General features: G+C 30.5%; 1 protein-coding gene across 2 annotated transcripts; it reads left to right on the top strand.

The window, feature by feature from the left end:
* The first annotated feature begins 2,853 nt into the window (after positions 1-2,853).
* LOC143051316 (GTPase IMAP family member 9-like) lies at positions 2,854-24,048 on the top strand. Of its 2 annotated transcripts, none has more exons than XM_076224261.1 (3): positions 2,854-2,975; positions 4,682-4,719; positions 16,980-18,223. In XM_076224261.1, exons 1-3 carry the CDS (start codon positions 2,948-2,950, stop codon positions 17,883-17,885), a joined length of 972 nt encoding a protein of 323 aa, XP_076080376.1. In that variant the 5' UTR covers positions 2,854-2,947; the 3' UTR covers positions 17,886-18,223. The 2 variants fall into 2 exon arrangements, with proteins under 2 accessions (XP_076080376.1, XP_076080377.1); XM_076224262.1 differs by lacking the exon at positions 16,980-18,223 and adding an exon at positions 23,067-24,048 and having other exon boundaries at positions 2,926-2,975.
* Positions 24,049-24,254: the final 206 nt, after the last annotated feature.

The following is a 24,254-nucleotide window of genomic DNA, read 5'->3' as shown; positions in this document are numbered from 1 at the left end:
AACCACCAATTGTTAATCATTCGTAGTTTAATTGTAACTCATGAAATGGACCTTATACTAATAATTATAGATCTAATAACATGATAAAGGGAACATCTTTTAAATCCAATGATCACAGTTTCAATACGAAACAATACATTGATGCGTAAAGACATGTAACGGTCTATTCTATTTGACCATTTTATCTTCAACCACAGATTTTGCAAAAAATGAGCAAGATGTACTCTTTACAAACAAATTTAAATTCAATTCCCAACAAAAATTGCTAACTGCATGTCTTATATTTGATTTGATAATTACTTCAAGTGTTGTTAGCTTGAAATTTCTTATTGTAAACAATGTGTTTAATTTAAAAAAAAAAAAAAAAAGGCACAAATACAACAATAGTAACAATAACAACATAAATGATAAAGAAAAAGCATTCGAAAACTATTCTAGGCTAAAACATGTACTTTGTGTGTAATGTTTAATTCGATCCTCGATTTGTTTTAAAATTTTCCGTAAAAGTTACTTAATAAAAAATGTTTTTGAGATAGTTCATGTCTCATAAAAAAAATGGGCTACTTGTACATTGTTTATTGCGATGACGATCTTTTAAAACGCGAGGAGATTAAAATAAAAATGAAAATATCAAATTCATCATCAGTCGAAAAGAAATTTTTAACTAAAAATGTCTGACAAAATAAAAAATCAAATCACGAACGGACAAACAACAGTACACAAAACACAACAAATTAAACGAAATGTTTAAACTTCATTTCTCTTTAATCAGATGTGATTGAGTTATCTCTCTTTTACCAACGATATGATCGGTTAATGCAATACATGAAATCGATATAGATAAGATAACTGAAACTGTAAATGCCAGAGACACGTTGTCTGCAAAAGACTCATCAGCGACACTTTGTAAAACAGAGTTCATCAAGTCAAATACAGAACGAAGTCGGTAAGCAATATTCGTAAAGTTTTTGTTCAATACAGATTCAATGTGAATCTTTATAACTGTTATCTGAATATGATAGAATATGCAATTATTGAAGCTTGATGATATTTATTTTAGACTTCGAACCAATTAACGACGTAGAATTACAATCGTATTGTTAATTACCATTTGTAAACCCGAATCTTTCAATTTGTTGGCTTGTCTGTGTGTGTTTAATTGCTGACTCAATGTGGTGAAAGTCATATATACTTTACATATATGTGACCAGCCACGACATATCCAGGCTTATGGAGGTAGAACGTCATTGTGAGAAAAACGCCGTTAACTATATGTGACTAGCCACTTCCAGGCTTAGAAGCGTACATTGTCTAAAATTTGCTTTTTGTATATTTATCTAGAATATTCCAAAACAAACTCTCTGTCATGTTATTATGAAATATTTGTTGTAATAGCAATGAAACGAGTCATTACGAATATCGGTATGAAAATGAGACTGTTCTATGACGGCTTTCGTTTATTGAAGGCACTAATTTATAAAATACAAAATTATTGTATTTATTGGCTCTTAGTAATGTTCAATAGCGTATTTGAATAAAATTTCAAAGACTTAAATTTACTACTTTACAAGCATTCTTAGCTCTATTTTAGAACATGTAATTTAAACTTGTTGAAATGAAGTTAGTTTAAAACTTGTCAAAGTAAGCTTTAAAAATTCCTTTTTTTTAAATTCGTCTTTTGATTTAGATTTATCATGCATGTCTCTAAACTTAGTATGCGACGCGTAACAGTTTATAAGTAGGTGTTCTAATATATGCATTTGATACGGTGCATTTATTATGGATATATTTCAGACTCCATTTATGAAAGAAAATTTATAAAGCAGAGAATAATTTTTTTGTAGCTCTATTTTAGAACATGTAATTTAAACTTATTGAATTGAAGTTAGTTTAAAATTTGTCAAAGTAAGCCTTAAGAATTCCTTTTTTTTAATTTAGATGTATTATGCATGTCTCTATAAACAGTTTATAAGTAGGTGTTCTTTTATATGGATTTTATACGGTGTATTTGTTTGGGATATATTTCAGATTTCATTTATGAAAGGAAATCTATAGAGCAGAAATTTTATTTTTTTTTTGTGTATCAATTTAAAATGTAGATTCAAATATTTTTCACTTCAAACGATAAAGTAAAACTTCTTCAAAACTTATATATGATGTATAGTTCGGCGTCAGCAACAAAGAAGCCAGGGAAAGTGTTTATCTCTTCTTCACAAACAAGTATTTCATTGAATCTCGATATTTATCATGTTTATAATTTTTCTAACAATGACGTTCTACCTCCATAAGCCTGCAAATGTCATGGCGGGTCACATATGAACTTTAACCCTTTCAGATGAAATAGACCTATCTGTAATTGTTTCCTTAAAATTGTTTTTAAACTCTTACATTGAGATTAAGAAACCTGTGTTTATTGATATAACTCCACTATTCAGCAAACAAATTATAGCTGAAATCTCAAATACTGTAATTATTGTTTTTGAATGACATTGAGAAAGGAGGTGTTTCTTATTTAGGTCTTATACCGATTGGTCGTTATCTAATTTTTCAGAACCTTCCGAGCAGTTTGTGCGCAAGCGTGTTATATTTATGGTTTGTCGACGTCTCTACTTGAAACATAACCCCCGTGTGTACACAACAGGTAAGTTTGGTATAACAAACTTTACTAAATGTCAAAGGAAATTATTCTTTAAATGTGTTAATCAATTTTAAACCTATTCAAGATTATAGCCATTTAGCATTGCGGTTCCTTTCACAAATAATGCCGACAAAAGTTTTAGCATAAGGGACCTTTTTTATTACATTGAGTATGTAGACAAAACTGTTTTATGTTTTAATATATATACGTTGTCTATGAAGTCAGAAAATGACCGATTCTTACAAAGACAGATGTGAAATTTGTAACTGAAAATTTGTGTTAAAAATATCAAAAATTAACATTTTAGGAATGGCTTCAAAGGAAGAGTCACCAAGCGGTAAGTGATTTTTTTCCTGCATTTATTGTTTGTTGTAGTTGCAAATAGAGTATCGCTTTTCATGCAATTAACATTCTTATGAATAATTGATATACACAAAGAGATGAAACAACAATTAGTATTCAACCAGAGGAGGATTCGCATGTATTTAAGTGATAGTCTATTAGATAAAGAGATTAATGAACTGCAGCCAATGTTCATTTTGTTATTTTTTTATGTTAATTAAAATAAGGTTTGCGTACACAAGGAGATAACTCCAATTCAAATAATTTAAAGAAGGAGGGACCCGCCATAATGAATTGCTTTGATTAACCAATGTCCGATACCTACAATTTTTTCAAAAATAAAACAACACCTACCTTAAAATCGCCGTTTTTATGTAATTTTATGAAAATTTGATTCGTACAAATAAACTCATGTCACCCGCCGTAAAACCCCAAAACAACTAATCTTTGAAAAGCTCATTTCAATAGAAATCATTCTAATATATTGTTTTGTATGGCTTGTCCCCGTTCTGAGCATTCATTTTTCGTTTATGTTCTCTACCATTAGTTTGCTTCAACCAGCTGTTATGCTTTATAATATTTTATGTTTATGAAAGAGGGGGCATCATCGGTGTCCCATGAACACATTCCTCTTTCGTTACAAGCTATACCGTATTATTTCTTTTTGTAATGCATAATAATCGGAATGACATTACTGTGGTTGAAAAGTAGCCTCAATCATTTTTTCTTTGACGGTTGAAAATGTCCGTTTTACTGTCTTCCCTACGCGTCGACAGTAAAACAGAATTAATTTTGCGAACACCAAATCGGCAATTGAGTCATGACGGTGGGGACTCCTCAACTACAGTCAGTCCCTTTACTCCTGTGACTTTCATTGAACTGTTTTTGATTTATTGAAAGTACATATAAAATAGATGTCAAATTAACAAAACTTGCAGCAACTTTTATCCACCACCCCAAACTATTTCAATTAAGTTTTTTTTATCCTACATTGATCCTTTGATGTCGTCTCTCTAAGTTGATCATTGTTTTCTCTCATGGATTATGGTCAATCCTTAAGTGTTAAAAGACAAAATGATTCTTTATAAAAAGATGTTATTAAAGATGAATTTCTTCTTTGCAGATCAACAAAAAATATTTTTGTGTTTTACAAAAATGACAAGATGAACACATAACGCCCATTTGTGTAAAAACGAGTTCAGTGACATACCAATTTTACCAGCTCACTATAATGCAAATAGGTAAATCATTAAGTTCACAGTTTTAAAAAAACGGTGGACCCGGAAAAGGGATATTTTTGGCTTTTTGTTGCCATGGCAAAGTGTTTTTTTAACCCAATAATTAAAAAAAACGTTTTTTATGATTTTCTTAGTAAAAATGTATTACATGTATTAATGAATGGACCACAATAATTTATACATGTTATGTTCAGTTTTATTTTTTTAAAGTCACTCGCACACATCATTATTTTAGAAAAATTCAAATACAATTTTCACTTAAAATTGTAAAAAATCGGAATTTTGAGCTTTTCACCTGATAAACGGGACGGGCGATGTGAACAAAATGATGTATCAAATTGATACAATATCACTAAGAAAAATATCCGATTTCATGCAAACCTTACCTTATAGTCGGTGTGCTTTCCAATTTCTATTAACACATTGCATTTAATGTTCAAATAATTGATTAACTGTATTTTAGATGATGAAATGCGACAAGAAATCACAGAGAAAACTAAGGTAAGAACAAAGTCATTTAATATACCCCCTTCTATACTACTTGATATTTACACGAGCCTTTTGGTTAGTTTTATATTGCTAACTTCTATTTCTTTGTATGTTTTTAGATATATATCGACATCATTGTCTGCTCGTCCGTCCTTTTAATTTTTCCGATGTGTTTTTTCTTTCCAACTTACATATTGGAAAGACACCTTAGAAACGATGGCTAATTTTGAAATTAGATTTGTATTCTACCTGAGCGTATCTTATCAGCAGGGGTAACTTTTTGAACTTGAAATTAAACAAATCTCGAGTCTTCCATAGCCATAACGCATTTTCTTCAATACAAATATTTTGTGACGCCAGAAACAGAAGATAAATGCAAGTTTTTTCACATGTGTGGTTTCAGGAGAAATTTTGGTCTTGTTTTTTGTCAAAGACACTTCTAAAGATTTTGAAATTTTCTTGCGGTGAAGTTTATTTCTTTACACATATATTTTGTACCTAAATATGCCATCCTTCAGTAATCTTTCATTTCTGATTTTTATTTAACACCTTTCGCTAATAATCATTGATCAAACAATAAGCTTCCGATCTTTATACCGTGTCAGTACAAAACGCGATTAACGGCTTCTATTCTAATGACATACCTTTTTTGCCAGAATATTTGTGTACGAGATATAGTTTTATTCATTTTTGACCTTTACAATTTCTTGGATTTTTCTCGGATATATTTCATTTATAAATAAAATCAGTTTCGAGATAGTTGTTGATCGCTACATCTCGTTTCACATCTGCAGCGCATGATCTCGAAGTTTGATTTTTTTGGGTTTTTTTTTTGTTTTTTTTTTTTTGGGAGGGGAGCTTAAATTGTATTTTTCTATGTTGTATTTTTTTATCTTTGTTATGATATTTGTAGAATTTATGATAACAATGATGGGTTTATTGGTATTGTTTGTCAAATAAAGACAAATTACACCAAGAATACAAGTGATCATTTTCAGGCATGGTCTTCAGCCTATTTCCTTTGCAGTCTATTATATAACATCAACTCCAACAATAAAAACATAAGATGACAATATTTTTTTGTGGATATATTGTTTTTAAATGACCACCCCTTTTTTACTTTTTATCAATAAAAAAAAACCATTTATTTTGATCTTTTAAAGTCAAGTATGTAATTTTATGCACGATTCTTATTTTTATGAGTTCAAAATGTCATGTTCCAGAAAAGGATTTATTAAAGATTAGAAGATTTGTATACAATACTTTTCGACATGGAAAGGTTAATATGAGCAATCAATGCCTTCTCTGACAAGTATTTGTAACTTCTTCTTGTATTCCTCATTTAAAATACATTCATATGAATTATAGAGTCTCTTTAAATAAAACACATTGTCACGTTATCATGTTTAATTATGCTACTAAAAAAACGTTTAACGTCACGGTACACACTTGCACCGAGTACCCAATTTGCACCTATTTACCAACACTAGCAGCAGAAATTTCCTAGAAACTAGATAATTTGTATTTTTATGATTTGATTATATGCACATCTTTGAACATGGGTAAATATATTTAGATATACACAAAACGTTTACAGTTCTCATCAACAGATGAAGTGTTTGAAAAGGTAAAACATACGGAAACGTCGCCATGCGACGCCATCAAAACGTCATCTTTTTTCAAATTTGCAAATAAAATATGTTACTAGCATCCATTTCTTAAAACATGAAGAATAAGCAATGGAATACTATCCAATTGTTCACAATATTTGAAGAAATAAACAAAATCTCCGTTATTTGACTTTTGAGGATGCGAATTTAAACATGGATGCAATGCGGATATTCCTCTTTACAGAATCATTGATGGTTTGGAGGTCAGTTCAGACCAATTTTTCTATGAATCAATATGGAATCAAAATTAAATTTTTGAAACCATAAAGTAAATAATGATACATCTACAAAATAAACACGTATTGAAAATGTTTGTCTGGTGAATAAATGGGTGCAATTTGGGTACCCTTACGTTAAGTTAATTTGCTTTTTTTGAAACAGAAAATTGGGATTGACAAGTTCTGTCGTTGTGGATAAGATAGTAATTGCTGGCGGAATTCAGTTACTTTTTGCTGAGGATATTCCGTGTTATTGCATGTCATTTTCATTTCCCGGTAATGTATTGGTTTATCGAGATGGTAAATAGCGACCTTTTGGCCTATCGTGTCATTCTGTTTAGTTGAATCAGAACTAACTGAAGTTTCTAAAATTTCGAGAATGTTCTTCTTCCCTCAAATTATTCATCGTTTCTTTGTTCAGAATGTGAACCCTTCAGTCGACTGATTTTCAACGTTTTGCTCTTATTCAGAGGCTTCTGATGGTACATTAACCACGCCTTGTAAAACTGTAGCTTTAATTGACATCATAAGAAGTATGTGTTCCTTCTACTTATTTCATCTATTAATTATATCTATATATACTAACATCTGGAAATTTGCAAAGGGTGGTTAGACCAAAGTATATAAAGGAAGAAATTAGTAAGCATATTAAGTGTAAACTTTCAATCTAAGTATCACCTGAACATTTAAGCTGTTACATCTATTTGAAACAAGTTTAATAGGGATCAACAAAACAAAAGCTGTTAAATAATGCAGTTGATCTAATTACTTAAGAATATGAAAAAGTCAATTTAATGATACTTCAATACCATCTTCATTCATGAACAGTCTTCAAGTCTCGTTTAATGATACAACTAACTACGAATCTGTAACAGATTACTAAACGAATTTGATTCTTCGATTAAACTAAGAGTAAGAAACTTTGATTTTATCGGTGTCCTGTTTTAGTAACAGTGATTCAGTAATGCACAGATGTTATTTCGTAATGCACAGATATTATTTCGTAATGCTAAGATGTGATTTCTTTATGCATGACTGAGATCTCGAAATGGTCCGAGTACAGTTATTTCGTTGTACATTTCTTTTAGACAAAAATTTAAATAATAATAATCCCACCTACGCTTTCCTAATTATATGTTCACAGTGTGGTGTACTTCTTTTGGGACAAATTATATCAAAATTATAGAAAACCATATTTGTGGACAACGAAAATCAAGTGACGATAACTGTGTACTCGGACCTAACATGATAGAAACAGTTGACCAATCTTAATAAAACTTCTTTTTGTTTTAATTATTTTTATTTTTGTATTCATCATACTACATATCTATACATACTATACAATCGTCATACATATCATATGTTCACTATTATGAAGATAGTCCATCCAACACTACATACATGCATACTCTCACACATTACATCATTATCACTTGGATTTTTAAAAAAAAAATTCTAATATTTAAATCTAAAAGAAATTTAACAAAAACTATCAAAAAAACAACAATCAATCGTATTTATATTTCACAACATTGCTCTCAGTCACAATGGTTTTAAGCATGAAAACAAATATTGAATAGTCGCAGATGGTTTTCCAATTCCGTCACATATCAACTTTATTTTGACACTGTAAGCTCTTTACTTAAAGACTTGTTTATAATTGAAATATTACAGAAAAAAAAGTTATTCAAAAACATGGAAATCAATATTCAAAATTTAAAATTTATCTAATCATCAATCATGTCATACAAAAGAATTTTTTTGTCAAAGCAAATTTAGCCATCAACAAAAGTTTATCGTTAGTATCATCCGGACGAAATCTATAAGTTCTTACATTCACAAAGTCTTTTTCTACGTTTTTCTTATATATTTGACAATCAACATCATTTGCATTCATTTGTTCTACTTTGTAAAATCCTCGATCAAATTTTATAATGTTCCCGGTTCCTTTCAATTTATACCATCATTATCACCATCGTCGTCATCGTCGTCGTCGTCGTCGTCGTCGTCGTCGTCGTCGTCGTCGTCATCATCATCATCATCATCATCATCATCATCATCATCATCATCATCATCATTTTTATCAGATTTATCTGACTGCTCTGGATTTTCATTTCGAATTGATATTGTGGTATAGTTAGAACCTGTTTTCAAGGTTTCAAATAAGCGATGATCACTAATTTCCGGTTGTTTTGTAACTTTGTTTAAATCTTCCAATTGAACTTTTTCGGAAAGTATGTTTAAAAAAGTGCATTGTGTTCCTGTAATCTAAACTCACCATTCACTACTATAGTTTTTCTGTCTGCGCTCCGTAGATTTGCGGTTTCAATTTCAATTAATTTATCAATCTCGATATTAACAGATTCTTGTAAAATACATTTATTTCTATCTGGACTTTCATCTACTTTTGCAACTTATTGAATGTATTCAGCCATTCTTTTGTTATTTCTGTGTTCCGTAGATTTTGATTTTCGTTTACTTTGTTTATTACCATTTTGTCCGAACAATATTGATATTCGTGGTTTACTTTCATTCCCGTGTATTGTTAATGTTATACATATATTGTCAAATATACTACATGCATTTTCTATAGATTTCATCAAATAAACAGATAATCTATCCATGTTAATAATAATTATGTAGGTATTAATATAGGTCGATATTACAGTAATAAACTATCGGCTTTAAATGTATTTGTGAAACAGGGACATCAAAGGTTTCAACACCACTTACTTTAAACTAGTAAGCTGATGCTGTCAAAACATAAATACGGATCCTGGAAATCCTGGAAATCCTACATATATTGGAGAATTGTTTTCCTGTTGAAATTAACGTCCTTGCTTATCAAAGGTGTGTTAAATCCTCTGTCTATCTTAATAAAACTTGATATGATCCAAGCTTACTGAAGGACGCCTCCGGGTGCGTGAATTCTCGCTAAATTGAAGACCTGTTGGTGACCTTCTGCTGTTGTTTTTTCTATGGTCGGGTTGTTGTCTCTTTGACACATTCCCCATTTCTATTCTCAATTTTATTAATACAGTATAAGACTGGCTACAAGGTTTCATGGCAATAGCATATATATTATAGACAGTATGATAAATTCTATAATCAACATTGCGTGTTAAAATTTGACGTTAAAATTGAAAATTTCAACTATCAAGTTTTTTGGTTATAACTACCTACATATGTATTTAGTGTACTTTAAATGGACCGAAAAATTACAAATAGTATAACATATTACTTTAAACGGGTCTTAGGCCAAGTAAGACCGAAAATAATTTAGGGTCAATTTAGACCGTAGCACATATTTACATTTAAAAAATGCATACTGAAGCTTTAGAAAATAGAAATGTTTGTCTATTTCATCATTTCTATACTCAAGTTTCCTGATACAATTGATATTAGCACAGAATTCAACTTTTTTGCAGACAGAATGGTCCGATGAAAAGATTTTTTCAAATTACTATGACGCACTTGTTCAGTGAAATCTTCATTATGGACTTCAAGTAATATGTACCAATCGCCTCAAATTTAACTTGATCCAAACAGGGCGTTAGACGAGGGTCATTTATACAACACATTTTGCACTCATTATCTGAGATAAGAATCTTTTCTGTAGATTCAGAGTTCACAAATGAGCTATACAACTGGATTAAATTATAGAAACACAAATATTGACACATGAAAACCAGTCAGATAGAAAGTCAGAATGCCACTTATGCATCAAAATTGAAAAAAGCTTTGAAATGCTCATTTTGATTATGTAATGTCAATATGAGTCATTTTTGCAGAGTTTCTATCAAATAAAAGTTTAAATCCTTTAGTTTCAAGCTATTTGACATATTGAAACCATTTAATCATTGAAGGAAGTTTCCAAAGTACAGATTCCATTGTTCATGATTTTACCTCTGAGGTCCGAGAACACAGTTATTTCGTAATTTCGTTTTTCAGACAATAAATGGAAATAAAAAAAATCCCACCTGCGCCTTCTCAATAATATTTTAACAGTGTGGTGTACCTTTTTTGGGACAAATTTTATCAAAATTAAAGAAAACTTTATCGGCTCTAACTCAGCATATGGACAATTTTATGTTCAGTGGATCCTCAAATCTTTTGACAGCTTCCAAAATGCTTATTTTCAACCTTTTTTCAGCTAGACAAAATCAATACTTCACATCAGAGACTATGCTTGTGGACAGCGAAAATCAAGGGATGATAACTGTGTACTCGGACCTAATGACTGGCTGTAGCAATTTCTCTGTTCATGAATAACAGTTATCGAAATGTTCTATTCATAAAGCAGGGGCATTTCTATACATATTGTAGTAAAATAAAATGTCGTAATGTCTTCAATGTAAAACATTATAATTTCATCAATGTATAAAATCAATATTTCTATTTTGAAAGTGTGAATACCTATAGGATTTGATCTAAAAAAATTGCGATATTCGCCAAAAATTATACTAACAACTCTTTAATACATCATTTACACTCGCCAGTTTTTTATGTAGATTATTTTTCTTTGTACTGCAATTCTTTATATCTTATGTAACTTTTCTTGATTTTTTTTTGCAATCGAAATTGCAACGCGAAAGTATTGTAAAAGTATCGAGATTTGTAAAATTAAACCAGAGATGATATAAGGTTTACTGTTTCTTTGAAAATATCAAGAGTAATTAGAGGCATATTCCTTGCCGCATTGAGATTATCTAAAATTACCATTGCTTCCTACTTCTTTGATACTTATAAATTAAGCAGCACAGCTTGCCTGTCGAACTAACGATTTCCTTTCACTACACTTCATATATCATTGACGGATACCAAAGTTTTTTTTTTTTTTTTTTTTAACACTGTAATTGATTCTTTATTGCACTTATTGCTGTTTAACAATTAAACTTGGTGTACAGCATTTCATCACGTTTCCCTGTTAAATTACCACTGAATACCCAGGGATAATATTCAGTAAAATTACCTAATAAATTACATTGGTTTAATTAACACATTAAACTATTATTATAGTTGTTACAAATAGTCTTTGCTACTTCACAAAAAGTCTTTTCAGATATATTCATAAAAAATATCTACACAATAATTTTTTTACGGAAATTGATCATTCATCCGGAATGACTTTTGGGGTTCTTTTATTATCTAATCAGAAACGAATTGCGGTCAAGTGACCTCACACGACTTTTCTGTTCCTCGTGTTTGGACAATATTTTTTGAAGTGTTTCGAGAATTTGGATTATTAATTTCGATGTGATTTTGAAAGCTTGGAATAATATTGCGAAAAGGTAAGTTGGAGTGTAAATATATTTTTCATAGTTACACTTTTAATCTTTATTAAATTTGTTATTGATTTGACCCAGATAAGTACCGTGTCGTGACCTTTACCTGCCAAAGTTTGTAAACAATGTACACAAATTTAGCGTACAAGTGTCGAAGCCTCTATATATAATGACAAAGACACACACACACACACACCTACATATACTAATTTTTCTGAATTACCCACATGAACATTCATAGTACTAATTATTGTACAAACAAACTTCTGCACATACAGTCATACTTGTTCAGTGTCACATGATACATAATTTTTTACATACAAATTTCATTCCATAACTTTCACACATACTCATACCACAGGCATAGCACTTACAGATAATTACTTGCATAGTACAATTATAATAAAGGAAAAAAGTCACATACAATCACACATAATCTAGATAGCATGTGGTTTTTTTTTTTACTACATATGTAGCTTATAATAAGTTAACTATAAGATGACTTTCTTATTATTCTTCAAAATATTCAACACCTTTGCTAATAAACTACTGATCTCTATATTGGTCATACTATATAATTCTACAGTATTTTCTTCCTCATATTCAAAAATTCTTAATGTGTCTACTTCTTTGGTTTTTGTATTAGAAACATAATGTGTTTTATAGACTGAAAAGAACATTAAGCTAAGCAGATGATTTAGTGCATAGTATGCATCGTCATGAATTTTGTATCCTATAACCAACGAATGAAGACTTATTACATGTTTGCCTATGAAGACTTTTTTTTAAGTAAAACTTGCATTGATTTCCAGAATGTTTTATGATATGAACATGTAATGAAAAAATGATTATAGTTATCTATTTCGTTGCAATATGAACACATATTGTTTAGTGAAATTTTCCACTGAAAAAGCAGCACCTCATTTGGCAAAATATAGTACATTAGTTTCCACCTGAAAATTTTTATTTTATTATCTTTAAGATATTCAAAATTAAATTTAATAGAGTCTTTAAATTCATTTATTAGTCTCCCTTTGCCTAAGACTCTTTCCCATTTCAAAAATCCTACTGGTATTTCTATTTTTGACACACTTAATACTAATTTGTATATGTTTTTAGCATTAATAGTTACAACATCATTACAATCTCTTAGTTTAGTTTTTGTTCGGTTGATATGGACTTTTGTTTTTAATGATTCTTCTGCTTTTAATTTTTCTGTCCATTGCTTTGGTAAAGATTTTTTTAGTTTTGAGTATTCAGAAATCCAATTCCTTTTATTTCTTAATTTTGAAGTAATCATTTCTTCTGATATATTTCCTCTTTTATCTATTATGTCATTTATATATAATATGTTACTATCAATCCAGTTATCAAAGAACAAACATTTTCCTTGAAATTTTATGAATTTATTTCCCCATATAACTTGTTTTCTGATTTCTATATAATTATCGATTTTATCATGATGACTGTTTTCACAATTATTTACATGTATCCATGTTTTTATCGTCTCTTGATAGAAAGTTGGTGTACTGTTCCATATGTTTTTATCTAGCAATTTTGTGTTGTTTACATTCATCTTGAAATAAGAAGGTTTTTTTCCGAATTTATTAAGGTATAGTTTTGATAATACAGACCAATTTGCATTTTCTGATTCTAATATTTTTATAATCCATTTTAAATGTATAGATTTTATATAGGATTCTACATCAATCATTTTCAACCCCCCTTCGGCGAAGTTTTTTGTTATTATTGACCTTTTTATTTTGTCTTTTCCTCCATTCCAAATGAATTTATATAAGATTTTATTTATATTTTGTAGATTTTCGTTAGTAATGATACTATTAGTAGCTATGTAGGTTATATTTGGTAACAGAAGCGCTTTTACTACTAATATTTTTCCAAGTAGTGTTAACTTTCTTTTTGCCCATCTTTCTACAAGTTTCGTTAATTTGTCCAACACTTTTTCAATATTTAATGTTTGACACTCTTTTTTGTCATACTCAAAATATATTCCAAGGCTTTTGATTGGTTTGTCAGTCCAATTTATATTTTCATATTTATCTTTTGAACTTTTTATTCTTCCTAACCATATCCCTTCCGTTTTATTTCTATTAAGCTTAAGTCCTGAAAAACTTCCAAATGGTTCAATTATACTGAGAGCTAAACTTATTTCTTTCCTTAACTGAAGAAAAAGTGTTGTGTCGTCAGCTAATTGACAAATTTTTAAATTACAAGATTTTCAATCTAATGTAATTTTTATACCTTTAAAATCTTTATTACTTCTAAGTCTTATTGCCATTAATTCTACTGTAATAACAAAAAGTAAGGCTGAGATCGGACACCCTTGTCGTATTCCTTGATATATTTTGAATGGACCTGAGACCCACCCATTATTTAAGATACATCCCTTAATGTCGTTATACATAGTTTCCACCCATCTGATAAAGGTACTTTTAAAATCAAACCGTTTCAGTGTTTCCGTCATGAAAGTCCATTCTAGTGAGTCAAAAGCTTTATTAAAATCTAAGAAAAGGATTGCTCCTTCTATATTAAATTTCTCAGAATAATCTATTATATCTTGAATTTGTCTGATGTTAAAACCAATATATCTATTTTTAACATATCCTGTTTGATCTAGACTAATAATAGAAGGTAGAACTTTTTTAAGTCTCTGAGCTAACACATAAGCTAAGAGTTTAGTATCAATATTCAATAAAGTTATGGGACGATAATTATTTAATGAAAGAGGATCATTCTTTTTAAAAATTAGTGAAATTGCACCTTTCTTTTGTGAGTTTGTAAGTTCTTTTTTTTCATAATTATAATTAAATACTTTGACAACGATATTTTTTAGGCTCGTCCAAAATTGCTTATAAAATTCCACTGTCAGCCCATCAAAACCTGGGGATTTATTAACCTTCATTTTGAAAATTGCATCAGTGCATTCAATTTCTGTTACATCCCCTTCACATTGATTACTATCTGAATCTTTAAGCATTTTTGTTAATTTTGTTTCGTTAATATATGTTTTAACTTCATTATCACAAGGATTAGTTGACTCATAAAGTCTTTTTGTAATATTTCACTTGTAGATTTAGAATTTCATCTTGATCAGTTGTTGCGAGCTCATTTTCTTCATATAGTTCAGTTATAATCTTTTTTGTTTGACGACTTTTTTCTAGTCCCAAGAAGTATGCACTATTTTTTCCCCTTCTTCAAACCATTTTACCCTTGATCTTATTTTTGTCCTTTAATTTTGTCCTTATATAAACTCTCTAGATCATTTTCCACATTCTCAATTTCTTTTTGTAATTTATGATTTACATCTGTACCATTATTTGCTTTATTATTGATATCATTTAGCTGTTTTTCTAGAATATTTATTTTATCTTTTTTTTTAATTTGGCTTTTCTTTTACAATAGTCTAAACTTGCATCTTTTACCTCTATTTTCAAATTGTCCCATAGTATCCCTAAATCATCACAGTTAGTTGATTCATTTTCATATTTGTTTATTAATTTGTTTATTTCATTCGGATACCAAAGTCTACAGATATAAATCTGCAAAAATCTTATTTTAAATTTAGACAATGTATACGTGCTTTTCGTGCACATTAAATAGTAATTAAGCCTAAATTTTTGCATAACAGTATATAAATATCTTGGAAATAATCAGCGAGAACGCAGGGAGAAAAATCCATTTAAATGAATGTTTATTAATACTATAGATTACTACGATATCAAAGGAAACGTGACGAGATTATCGAATGTTTCAATAAAAGAAATCTTCAAACCGTTTGGTTTTGGTCTGAATTTAATTGAACAAATATTGAATTAATTTGTTGATAGGCCGTCAAACAACAAATCTTGCGATAACTAAAAATTCTTCTTTATCTACACTTTGGATATATCAATACCCCATGCATCTAATGATATGTTCGCTTTATGTCGAGTATACAGCAACTCAGCTGTATAGAAATAGCAACCACCTTAAAATATGAAAACCAAGTTAAGCAATTTAAGCCTCCTTCCTCAATTTTTTTTTAAACATACATACGTCAGTAGTAACGCATATTCGTACAATAAAACACTTGTTTTACTTGTAATCGTCATAAAATTAATTCTGAACAGAATAATATATCAGTTTAAAAATGCACTTATCATAGATACCAGGATTAAAATAGTATAGTTGCACCAAACTTGCGTTGCGTGTACAAAAGATTCATCAGTGACGCTCGAATCAATTTTTTAAAAAGGTAGATAAAGTTCATAATTGATTATTCCTAAAAGATTTGCCAAACACAGATAAAGAATGAATTCGAGAGTTAGAAAAGCCTAAGCATTTCAAAATATAAATTTTTTGTAAACAGTCAATTAACAGTTATTACCATATCAATGATAATTAATGTCACAACAGAAGTGCTGACTAATGGTTGGTGATATTCTCGGGGAATAAAAACTTCACCAACAGTGGCATTGATCCGGCGGTTGTAAATAAACTCATCATATATGCCAGGATTTTAATTCTATAGATACGTATTTCTTCTACAAAAGACTCATCAATTCTTTTTTAGAATTAAAATAAAGTTCAAAACAAAGGGTATTTTGGACCAATAATTCCAAAAATGTTTTTCAAAGGTAATTTATTCCTATGGTAGGAAAGTCTTAGTATTTCAAAACTTAAAAAGGTTTTGCAAACAATTAATTGATAACTATGACCATATCAATGGTAATGCATGTCAACACAGGAGTGCTGATTACAGTTAGGCTTGTGATACTCTCGGGGAATAAAAACTCAGTCCTCATTGTAATCGACCCAGTAGTTGTAAATAAACTCATCATAGATTCCTGGATTGAAATCTTATATTTGTTCCAGACGCGCTTTTTGTCTACAAATAGCTCGTTGGTGACGTTCGAAACATAAATTAGGCTAACATTAGCATTTTTGCAAATAACAAATGAGTAAAAAAAACCTGCGATACCAGTATTTTGCGACTGTAAAAATAATATTTACGTGGACAACAGTTTATTGACTACATGCTCCTAATAATGGGGCAATAGTAGATTTTAATGTTTTTTACAAGCTAGGATTTTTTTTAGGTAAGTGAGTATGCTGAACTTACTGAAATACGTTTGTTACTTATTGGTAAAACAGGGAACGGAAAAAGTGCAACAGGCAATACTATCTTGGGTCGGAAATGTTTTTCTTCCAAACCGAGTCCAAAATCAGTTACAAAGACAGGTCAGATGGGGAAAATGAGATGGAAAGAGAAAGTATATACCGTCTTAGATACTCCAGGACTATTTGACAATACCATGAGTAAAGACAACCTGGAATTGGAAATAATAAAATGTTTTGGTATCTTGTCACCTGGGCCGCATATCATTCTATATGTACTTTCTCAATCCAGATACACAGACGAAGAAATACTAGTTTCAAATCAATTTTTTGATCTCCTGAAAGAAGATCCCCGAATGAATATGATAATATGTTTTACGGGAAAAGATAATTTAGAACATGACGACATAACAGAGGCCGAATTTTTAAAAGATCCACCAACCAATCTTGCCGATTTAATACAACAGTGCAAAGGAAATGTATTATTTGTTAATAATCGTGTGACGCAGAAAACCGAAATCGATCGTCAGTGGAATGATATTTATACCTTTATTGACAAAATATTAACAACTAGTAATTATGCCGTCTTCAAGAATACCTTACTTAAAGAAATCGAGAAGGAATTAAAAAATAAAGTTTCAATGAAAACATCTGCACAAGTAGAAACCAACAACCAGCAACGCGCGAAGAACCAATGGAGTATTGCTCTAAATGGTGAAACTTTAAAATATCTATTGAAGAAATTTAGTGTGTTTGGATTAGGGGGACTTTTAGGGGCATTCGTAGCAACCATTATTGGTTTCCAGGCAGGTGTAGCTTTTGCTTGTGGCATTGGTGGTGGAGTGGTAGCAACAGCAGTTAACGAATATGTGTGTTCCATATCATGAAGATAGATAATAACATATGTAGGGACATTGCATTTCCACTCATTAGTTTGTTGACGTTGTTTATGAAATGTAACGAATATTGTCATTATTAATTTTTTAATATGCATATGATTTATTTCCATTCACAAAACTATCATGACTATGTATTAATGACAAGTTTAATAAAGTTATATTGTAATTCAAATTGACAGCTTTTCAAAGCTTTTAATGGACACAGCAATCGTTTAACACCTTTGTTTTTGTTGTCCTTCAATACGGTTCCCTATATATTATATTTTTGCATTTCCTGTTTGTGTTTTTTAAATGACAGAAGAGAGTTTGAATATAGTTTTGGTGTTATTTTTCACTGATATATTGACGGTAAGAGTTGATGAGACAGGTGCACAAAATTAATATATTTAATGTTAGGAAAATGTTTCGATAAAGTATGGATGTTTATCGGCTAAATCCGTGTGTTTTAAATTAAAGATTTTTCTCAATGTTCGATTTATATTTTGTACTTGTACTGTAATTCACTTCAATAGAAAATTAAATGTAAATGAATGTTTGAGTATGTTTGTATAATTATTCAAACAATTCAAAAATGAGACTGGTTGTTTTTAATGCTTGCTATGGTGTTTTTTTATGGTTAAATTCAAACAAACAAAAAACATCATGTATCGGATTATGAAAAAATAAAGGATAAATGTATGATCAACATTTGTTCTATCACAATACACTGATACAATTAAGTTCTAAGTTGTTTTCGGGGAATGTGAGTAAATTGTAAATATCGAATGTACTCATGATCTCTTATTAAAGATAATAATGGATTTGGAAGAGCACAAATAGTAATGTACGATTCATTCGCCGAAAAATATATAAACAAACACTAATTGTATTGTGCAAGAATAGCCCCCAATTGATGGATGATGGTGTGTACTATCATTGTTACTTCGAATATTTAATATTGGATATGTCAAGTTTGTTGTTATGTTGATAGATAAGTCCAAATGTAAGAATTAAAATAGTACAAAATATTAAAATATAGTTTTGTCATTGACAGAAGACTTGCAAATGCTTAAACAACTGCCTATCCACTATCATTCACTGAATAAAATAAGATGTGTATTTAAAACTGATTTTATTATAAACTGTGGCATGTAAACTATGCAAAATATTCAAATTCAATAGATCGAAACTCAGACTGTTGAGTCAAATAGTCTGCATGGACATGAGATGTCCAAATGCTCATGCATCTGCTTATCACATATCATTGATCCACCACTAATGGTTCCAAGAAAACTCAAATAACCTCGAACTAATACAAATGAACTATGCAAAACATTCAATAATATATAGTAATGCTGCCACTATAAGTTATATGGTTTGCCACTGACCCCCTACGAATTCATAAGGGGTTAGTAAAATGCATAGGGATGAGGCCGGAGGATTTTATTCACCCTCTATGGATCCGTAGGGGTTAGTAGTTAAGCGTATAACGAATTTATCGCACGCTGGACTTTTTCTGTTGCGTTTTGTTGAAAAAAAACCAATAAACACAACAATATTTATAGATGACGTCACCATTAACGCGTCATGTACCCCCTTTGAAATTTACTAACCCCCCTACGGTCTCATAGGGGGTCACTACGTGACGGAGTTAACCAATCACAACGTGATAATTTACCTGCGGTGCGATAAAACATCATAGCACACTAATTACAATTGACAAATAATCTGTAGTTCCCTATAGACTGATGTTATCACAAAATTTTATATTTAAACTGAGCACAAATTTTAAAGTTAATAAACCATGACGTATTGGTCGGTTCAAAATTATCTAAATGGCAAAATCATAAACCTACCACAAGCGGTTCCTCATAAACTGATTGAGGAAAAACTAGTACATCGCTGCCACGTTATGAGGCAATTCATACCTAATTAATATGATTAAGTGCAATTCAATAATTCGTGTTGAAAAAATATGGTCCTTCATTATAAATTTCAGAAAGACGAAGAACCTGAGTAGTTTTATAGGACAATATTCGTATATACCTTTTAAATGCTACTGCATATTATTTGGAACCAAAATGGGAACATCAAGTACATCAACCTTTCTTTCGATTATAAAATACATGGTTTTTTGTGGCAGGCGTGATTTGGCGCGGCTGGAAAGTTCATTTGAAATCGAAGTTTCAATTGACAAATGACCACAATCGTTCTTTTACGAGATAGTATAATGCAGTGTGTTTGAATAGTTATGTTGTAAGACATTCCGCTATATTCTCTCATAGGCGAGAACCGTAACTCAATGCATCAGTCGGTTTACTGGTAAAATAAAGAAAAACTCTTTTTCAATCATGCAAAATACGCGATATACAATCCGTTAAATCGATTACCTGGCTGTCTGCATTTTCATAGTCAAAATATGTAATTTTGTCGAGTGAGCGCTGTGCATATTATGTCGACCAGCTGATATTTTTCACTATGAATATGCAGAATACCTGATAATTGATACCTATATTATTCATGGCTAGCTTCCATGAATATTGATTGCCAATTTGAGTCACTTCAAATGCAGTACAATCAATCGGAAAGGATTTATGTCCGGAAGGTTGTGTTATATTATTTACCTTGAAAGCAAAGAAATAAAAGAATGGATAGACATTTTAAGGGCTATACAACATAGCCGAAAGTCTTTAATGAATTTATGCGAGGGTTGTTTCAATCAGTTGACACAACAGTTCTATAGTTACACTTCATGGTTTCTATTTCTGAAACGGTTTTCAATAAAAAAATATGTATCTTACAAATAACAATGGAGTTTGACCACAGGGTTTGAAGAGTATGGTGTCTTGAAGCCCCTTCCTCTACATCCAAAAACACAATCCATTGTTACTCATAACAATAGAACTTTGATATAGATTTTTTAGCATATAAAAAATTACCTATTGTGTTCATTAGTGTTCAAGATATTAAAAAGACACACATTTTTTTGTTTGTTTTTGAATCTCTTGAATCCTGAGAGATTATTTAAAAACAATCATAATGCAGGCAGTTATGGCATGCTTGAAATAGTTGTTCAAGCAAAGAACTCAGACGTGCTTGTTCGGTTAGTTCTACTTTTATAAACTTGAAATTGATATTTAAATAAAAGGGAAACAAAACTCCTAATTTTCTTTCTTTCGATTGTTGAAGTGTTACCTCTATACGTAAATATGTGTGTACTTGTTGAAATGTAAAATGCAACGTCTATTTTATCAATGAACCACAGAACATGGATATATGAAACTTTTGCTGATTAGATAACCTAGTTTCATTAGTAATTTACAAAACAGGGAGAAATCTGAGGCGTAAACTTTATAAGAAATTGAAATTGAAAACAATTGCAAACAGGTCGAGAATATATTTATTTTTTAAGTTTAAGAGTTGGGAATTGGTTGGACTTTGCCAGCAGTTTGCACATGTTTCTGTTTGAAACTAAAAGGATAAAGGAATAGTGTCAAACAAATGGATTATAATGGTAAACTCGGAATGATAAAGACCTTAAAAGGAAATTATATTTTCCAGTTTTTTTATGCTTTAGGCCACACCAATTTAATTTCTTGTTCTACGGATTTTTGGACTCCAAAATTTGGGGCGAGCGAGCGATTTGAAAATTTTAATAAAAAAATATTTAATTTGCAAATTTTTGAGGCGAAGCTTGAAAAGTAAAGGCGAGCGATTATAATTTATTTTTGTAAACATAAAATAGTAGGTTTTGACAATATTAAAGCTTGATTTCTCACTTGTACTTTGACATTTCTTTAATTTCTGAAGTATTTTTTCCCTGTTCACCAAGAAATAATTAAATCTGGTCTATGTATGTGTGACTGACAATGAGACAATTCTCCATCCAAGTCATAATCAGTTTGGGGACAACCCCTTAATGTTATAAATATCCATTTTACATGTTTTATGAGGGATCAATATAAGTTATAATATATTTGTTTGTACAAAAGGGCTCATATTTTCTCAAAGAACTATATATCTATCTGGTATTAAATGGTCAAAACATGTCCAAGAATTTTGTAATATTCCTGGACTTGAACCATGTTAACACATTTACTTTAACAGTTTAATATTATTCAAAATAAGTGGACCCCTCTTTTAGAAAAACTTTTTTAAAATATGATATAACTCTCCTCTTTTTGAGTACAAAATTCTAAGTTTTCAAAGGTTTTGTATAGAAGAACAATACAAATCCTTGGTATTTCTTTTTTCTTTTCTACATCAGTAAAATGACCCCTTGTCTGAGGATGGGTTGTTCTCAACCTGATAATAACAAACACAGGTCAAAGTACGGCCTTTTACACAGGGCTTTGATACAGACCAAACAGCAGGCTATAAAGGACCCCAGAATTATTAGCGTACACAATTCGAACAGGAAAACCAACGATCTAATTTATATATCATGTATATCCAAACGGGAAAATACCAATGAACAACATCAACAAACGATAACTGCTGAACGACAGGCCCCTCAATCAATCAGGACAGGTGCATAAACATGCAGCGGCTATGGATAGTTTTGTTTCGCCAGCATACAATAAAATTGCAGTTGAAGGCAAATCCTTCAGAAGTTCTTTGTACTTTATTCTAACAACGAACATTTTTTGATAGGGAATATAAGTAAGGGGGAAAGTAACCATTTTTTTGTTCTTTACAGGTATTCCCGCTGATATAAATTTATATCGGAGCACTCCCGCTTTAGATAAATAGGTTTCATGCTGAAACAAATATTCTCACAGATATTTACAAAGTGTGGTGTGGTGCTTGTATGTTTAAAATCGTTATATACAGGTTAGACTGTGATTTTAAAAACAATTGTTGATATCTTTACAAAAAAACGGTGCGGGAAATGGACATGATTACATTTCCGGATGCGGGCAGCGGGAATATAAAAAAAATTTAAAAAATCTGTTTTGAAAAAAATAGGTGCGGGCGGGTCCGTCGAACAAGGAATCAAATTGGTGTGGCCTTATTATATCATATCGCATCATAAGTGGTAATATGAATCAAATATTTGAATCAATATTTCTGCTCTTTGGTCGGGTTGTTGTCTCTTTGACACAGTCCCTAATTTTAATCTAAATTTTATATTTAATATGGAACATATCCCTTTTCTCATAAGTAAAATGATTTTTTCACGTTTTGCAGGTAGAACTAGATAGTGAGATCCGAATTGTTTTGATAGGAAGAACAGGCTCCGGGAAAAGTTCTACAGGCAATACTATTATGAATGAAAAATATTTCATAGCAAAACCTTCCGTTTCGTCAGTGACAAAAGAATGCATGATCGGTGAAACGAAAAGAAATGAAGTCAGAATCAGACTTGTAGATACACCGGGGTTTTTTGATACTAATGCAACCTCAAGCTCAGTGAAATTGGAAATACTTAAATGTTTTAAAATGCTTTATCCTGGACCGAACATTATAATATATGTTTTGCGGGTGGGAAGACTTACAGAAGAAGAAATGACGGCCGTCCAGCATTTCTTATATCTTTTTGGTGGGGATCCTTTTCGTTATACAATGATAGTAATTACTGGAAGAGATGATTTAGAAAAAGAAGACACAACACCTTTACAATTTTTACAAAGCCAAGAGAAGTTCTTTTTGGAATTTTTATCAAAATGTGGTAATAGAGTAATATTTTTCAATAATCGCTCAAAAGTTGATTCAGAAGGACAGTTAGAAGAAATGTTTCACATAATTGAGACAACGATTCGCGAAAATGCAAAAACATCGTCATATTATACAAATGAAATTATAGAAAATATCAGAAGCGGTATATATAAATCATCTCTTGACCGTTTGGTGGGCCCTAATGTGATGTGTAAATTGAAAAAATATAAAAGTTTAACAGGTATATTGTTTATTGTAGTAGGTGGAGGAATTATTGTGATTAGTCGTCAATTTCTAATTGGTACTCTTTGTATTGGAGGGGGATACACCTTAATAAAAAAAGGATCAACAACTCCGGAATCAAAGATTGCTAGAATAGTTACCCAGCTCGAAAGGAACAACTCCCCTTGTTGCATTTCGTAAATAAATAGAATGACTAGACCTTGAGTTCATAGAATAATATCATATATGTAACAACAAATAGTTTATACAAATATTAAAATTCAAACAGTGATTTATCTATTGTCCTTTTATATTGAGAACACTTTGAAAATTCTTGTAGAGTAAGTAAAAACATTGCTTTTATGTTTATCATGTTTATTTATTTTATGTCGAGCAATTATCAATACATACTTACCAAGGAAAAGTATGTTCAATAAACAAGTCTTATGAATACATTTGCCGAAAATCTATTGAACTCGTAGATTATAACCTAGTAGT

The sequence above is a fragment of the Mytilus galloprovincialis genome, chromosome 11, assembly GCF_965363235.1.
Source record: "Mytilus galloprovincialis chromosome 11, xbMytGall1.hap1.1, whole genome shotgun sequence".
NCBI lineage: Eukaryota > Metazoa > Mollusca > Bivalvia > Mytilida > Mytilidae > Mytilus > Mytilus galloprovincialis.
The sequence above is the reverse complement of the archived record's forward strand: the minus strand, read 5'-3'. Positions and strand labels throughout refer to the sequence as shown.

What these genes read in the sequence shown, in the direction of transcription:
- LOC143051316 (XM_076224261.1), top strand. Translation starts at nt 2,948, where the DNA reads ATGGCTTCAAAGGAAGAGTCACCAAGCG. An exon ending in AAAGGAAGAGTCACCAAGCG is followed by an intron (nt 2,976 to 4,681) that starts GTAAGTGATTTT and finishes ACTGTATTTTAG; the next exon opens with ATGATGAAATGCGACAAGAA. An exon ending in AAATCACAGAGAAAACTAAG is followed by an intron (nt 4,720 to 16,979) that starts GTAAGAACAAAG and finishes GATTTTTTTTAG; the next exon opens with GTAAGTGAGTATGCTGAACT.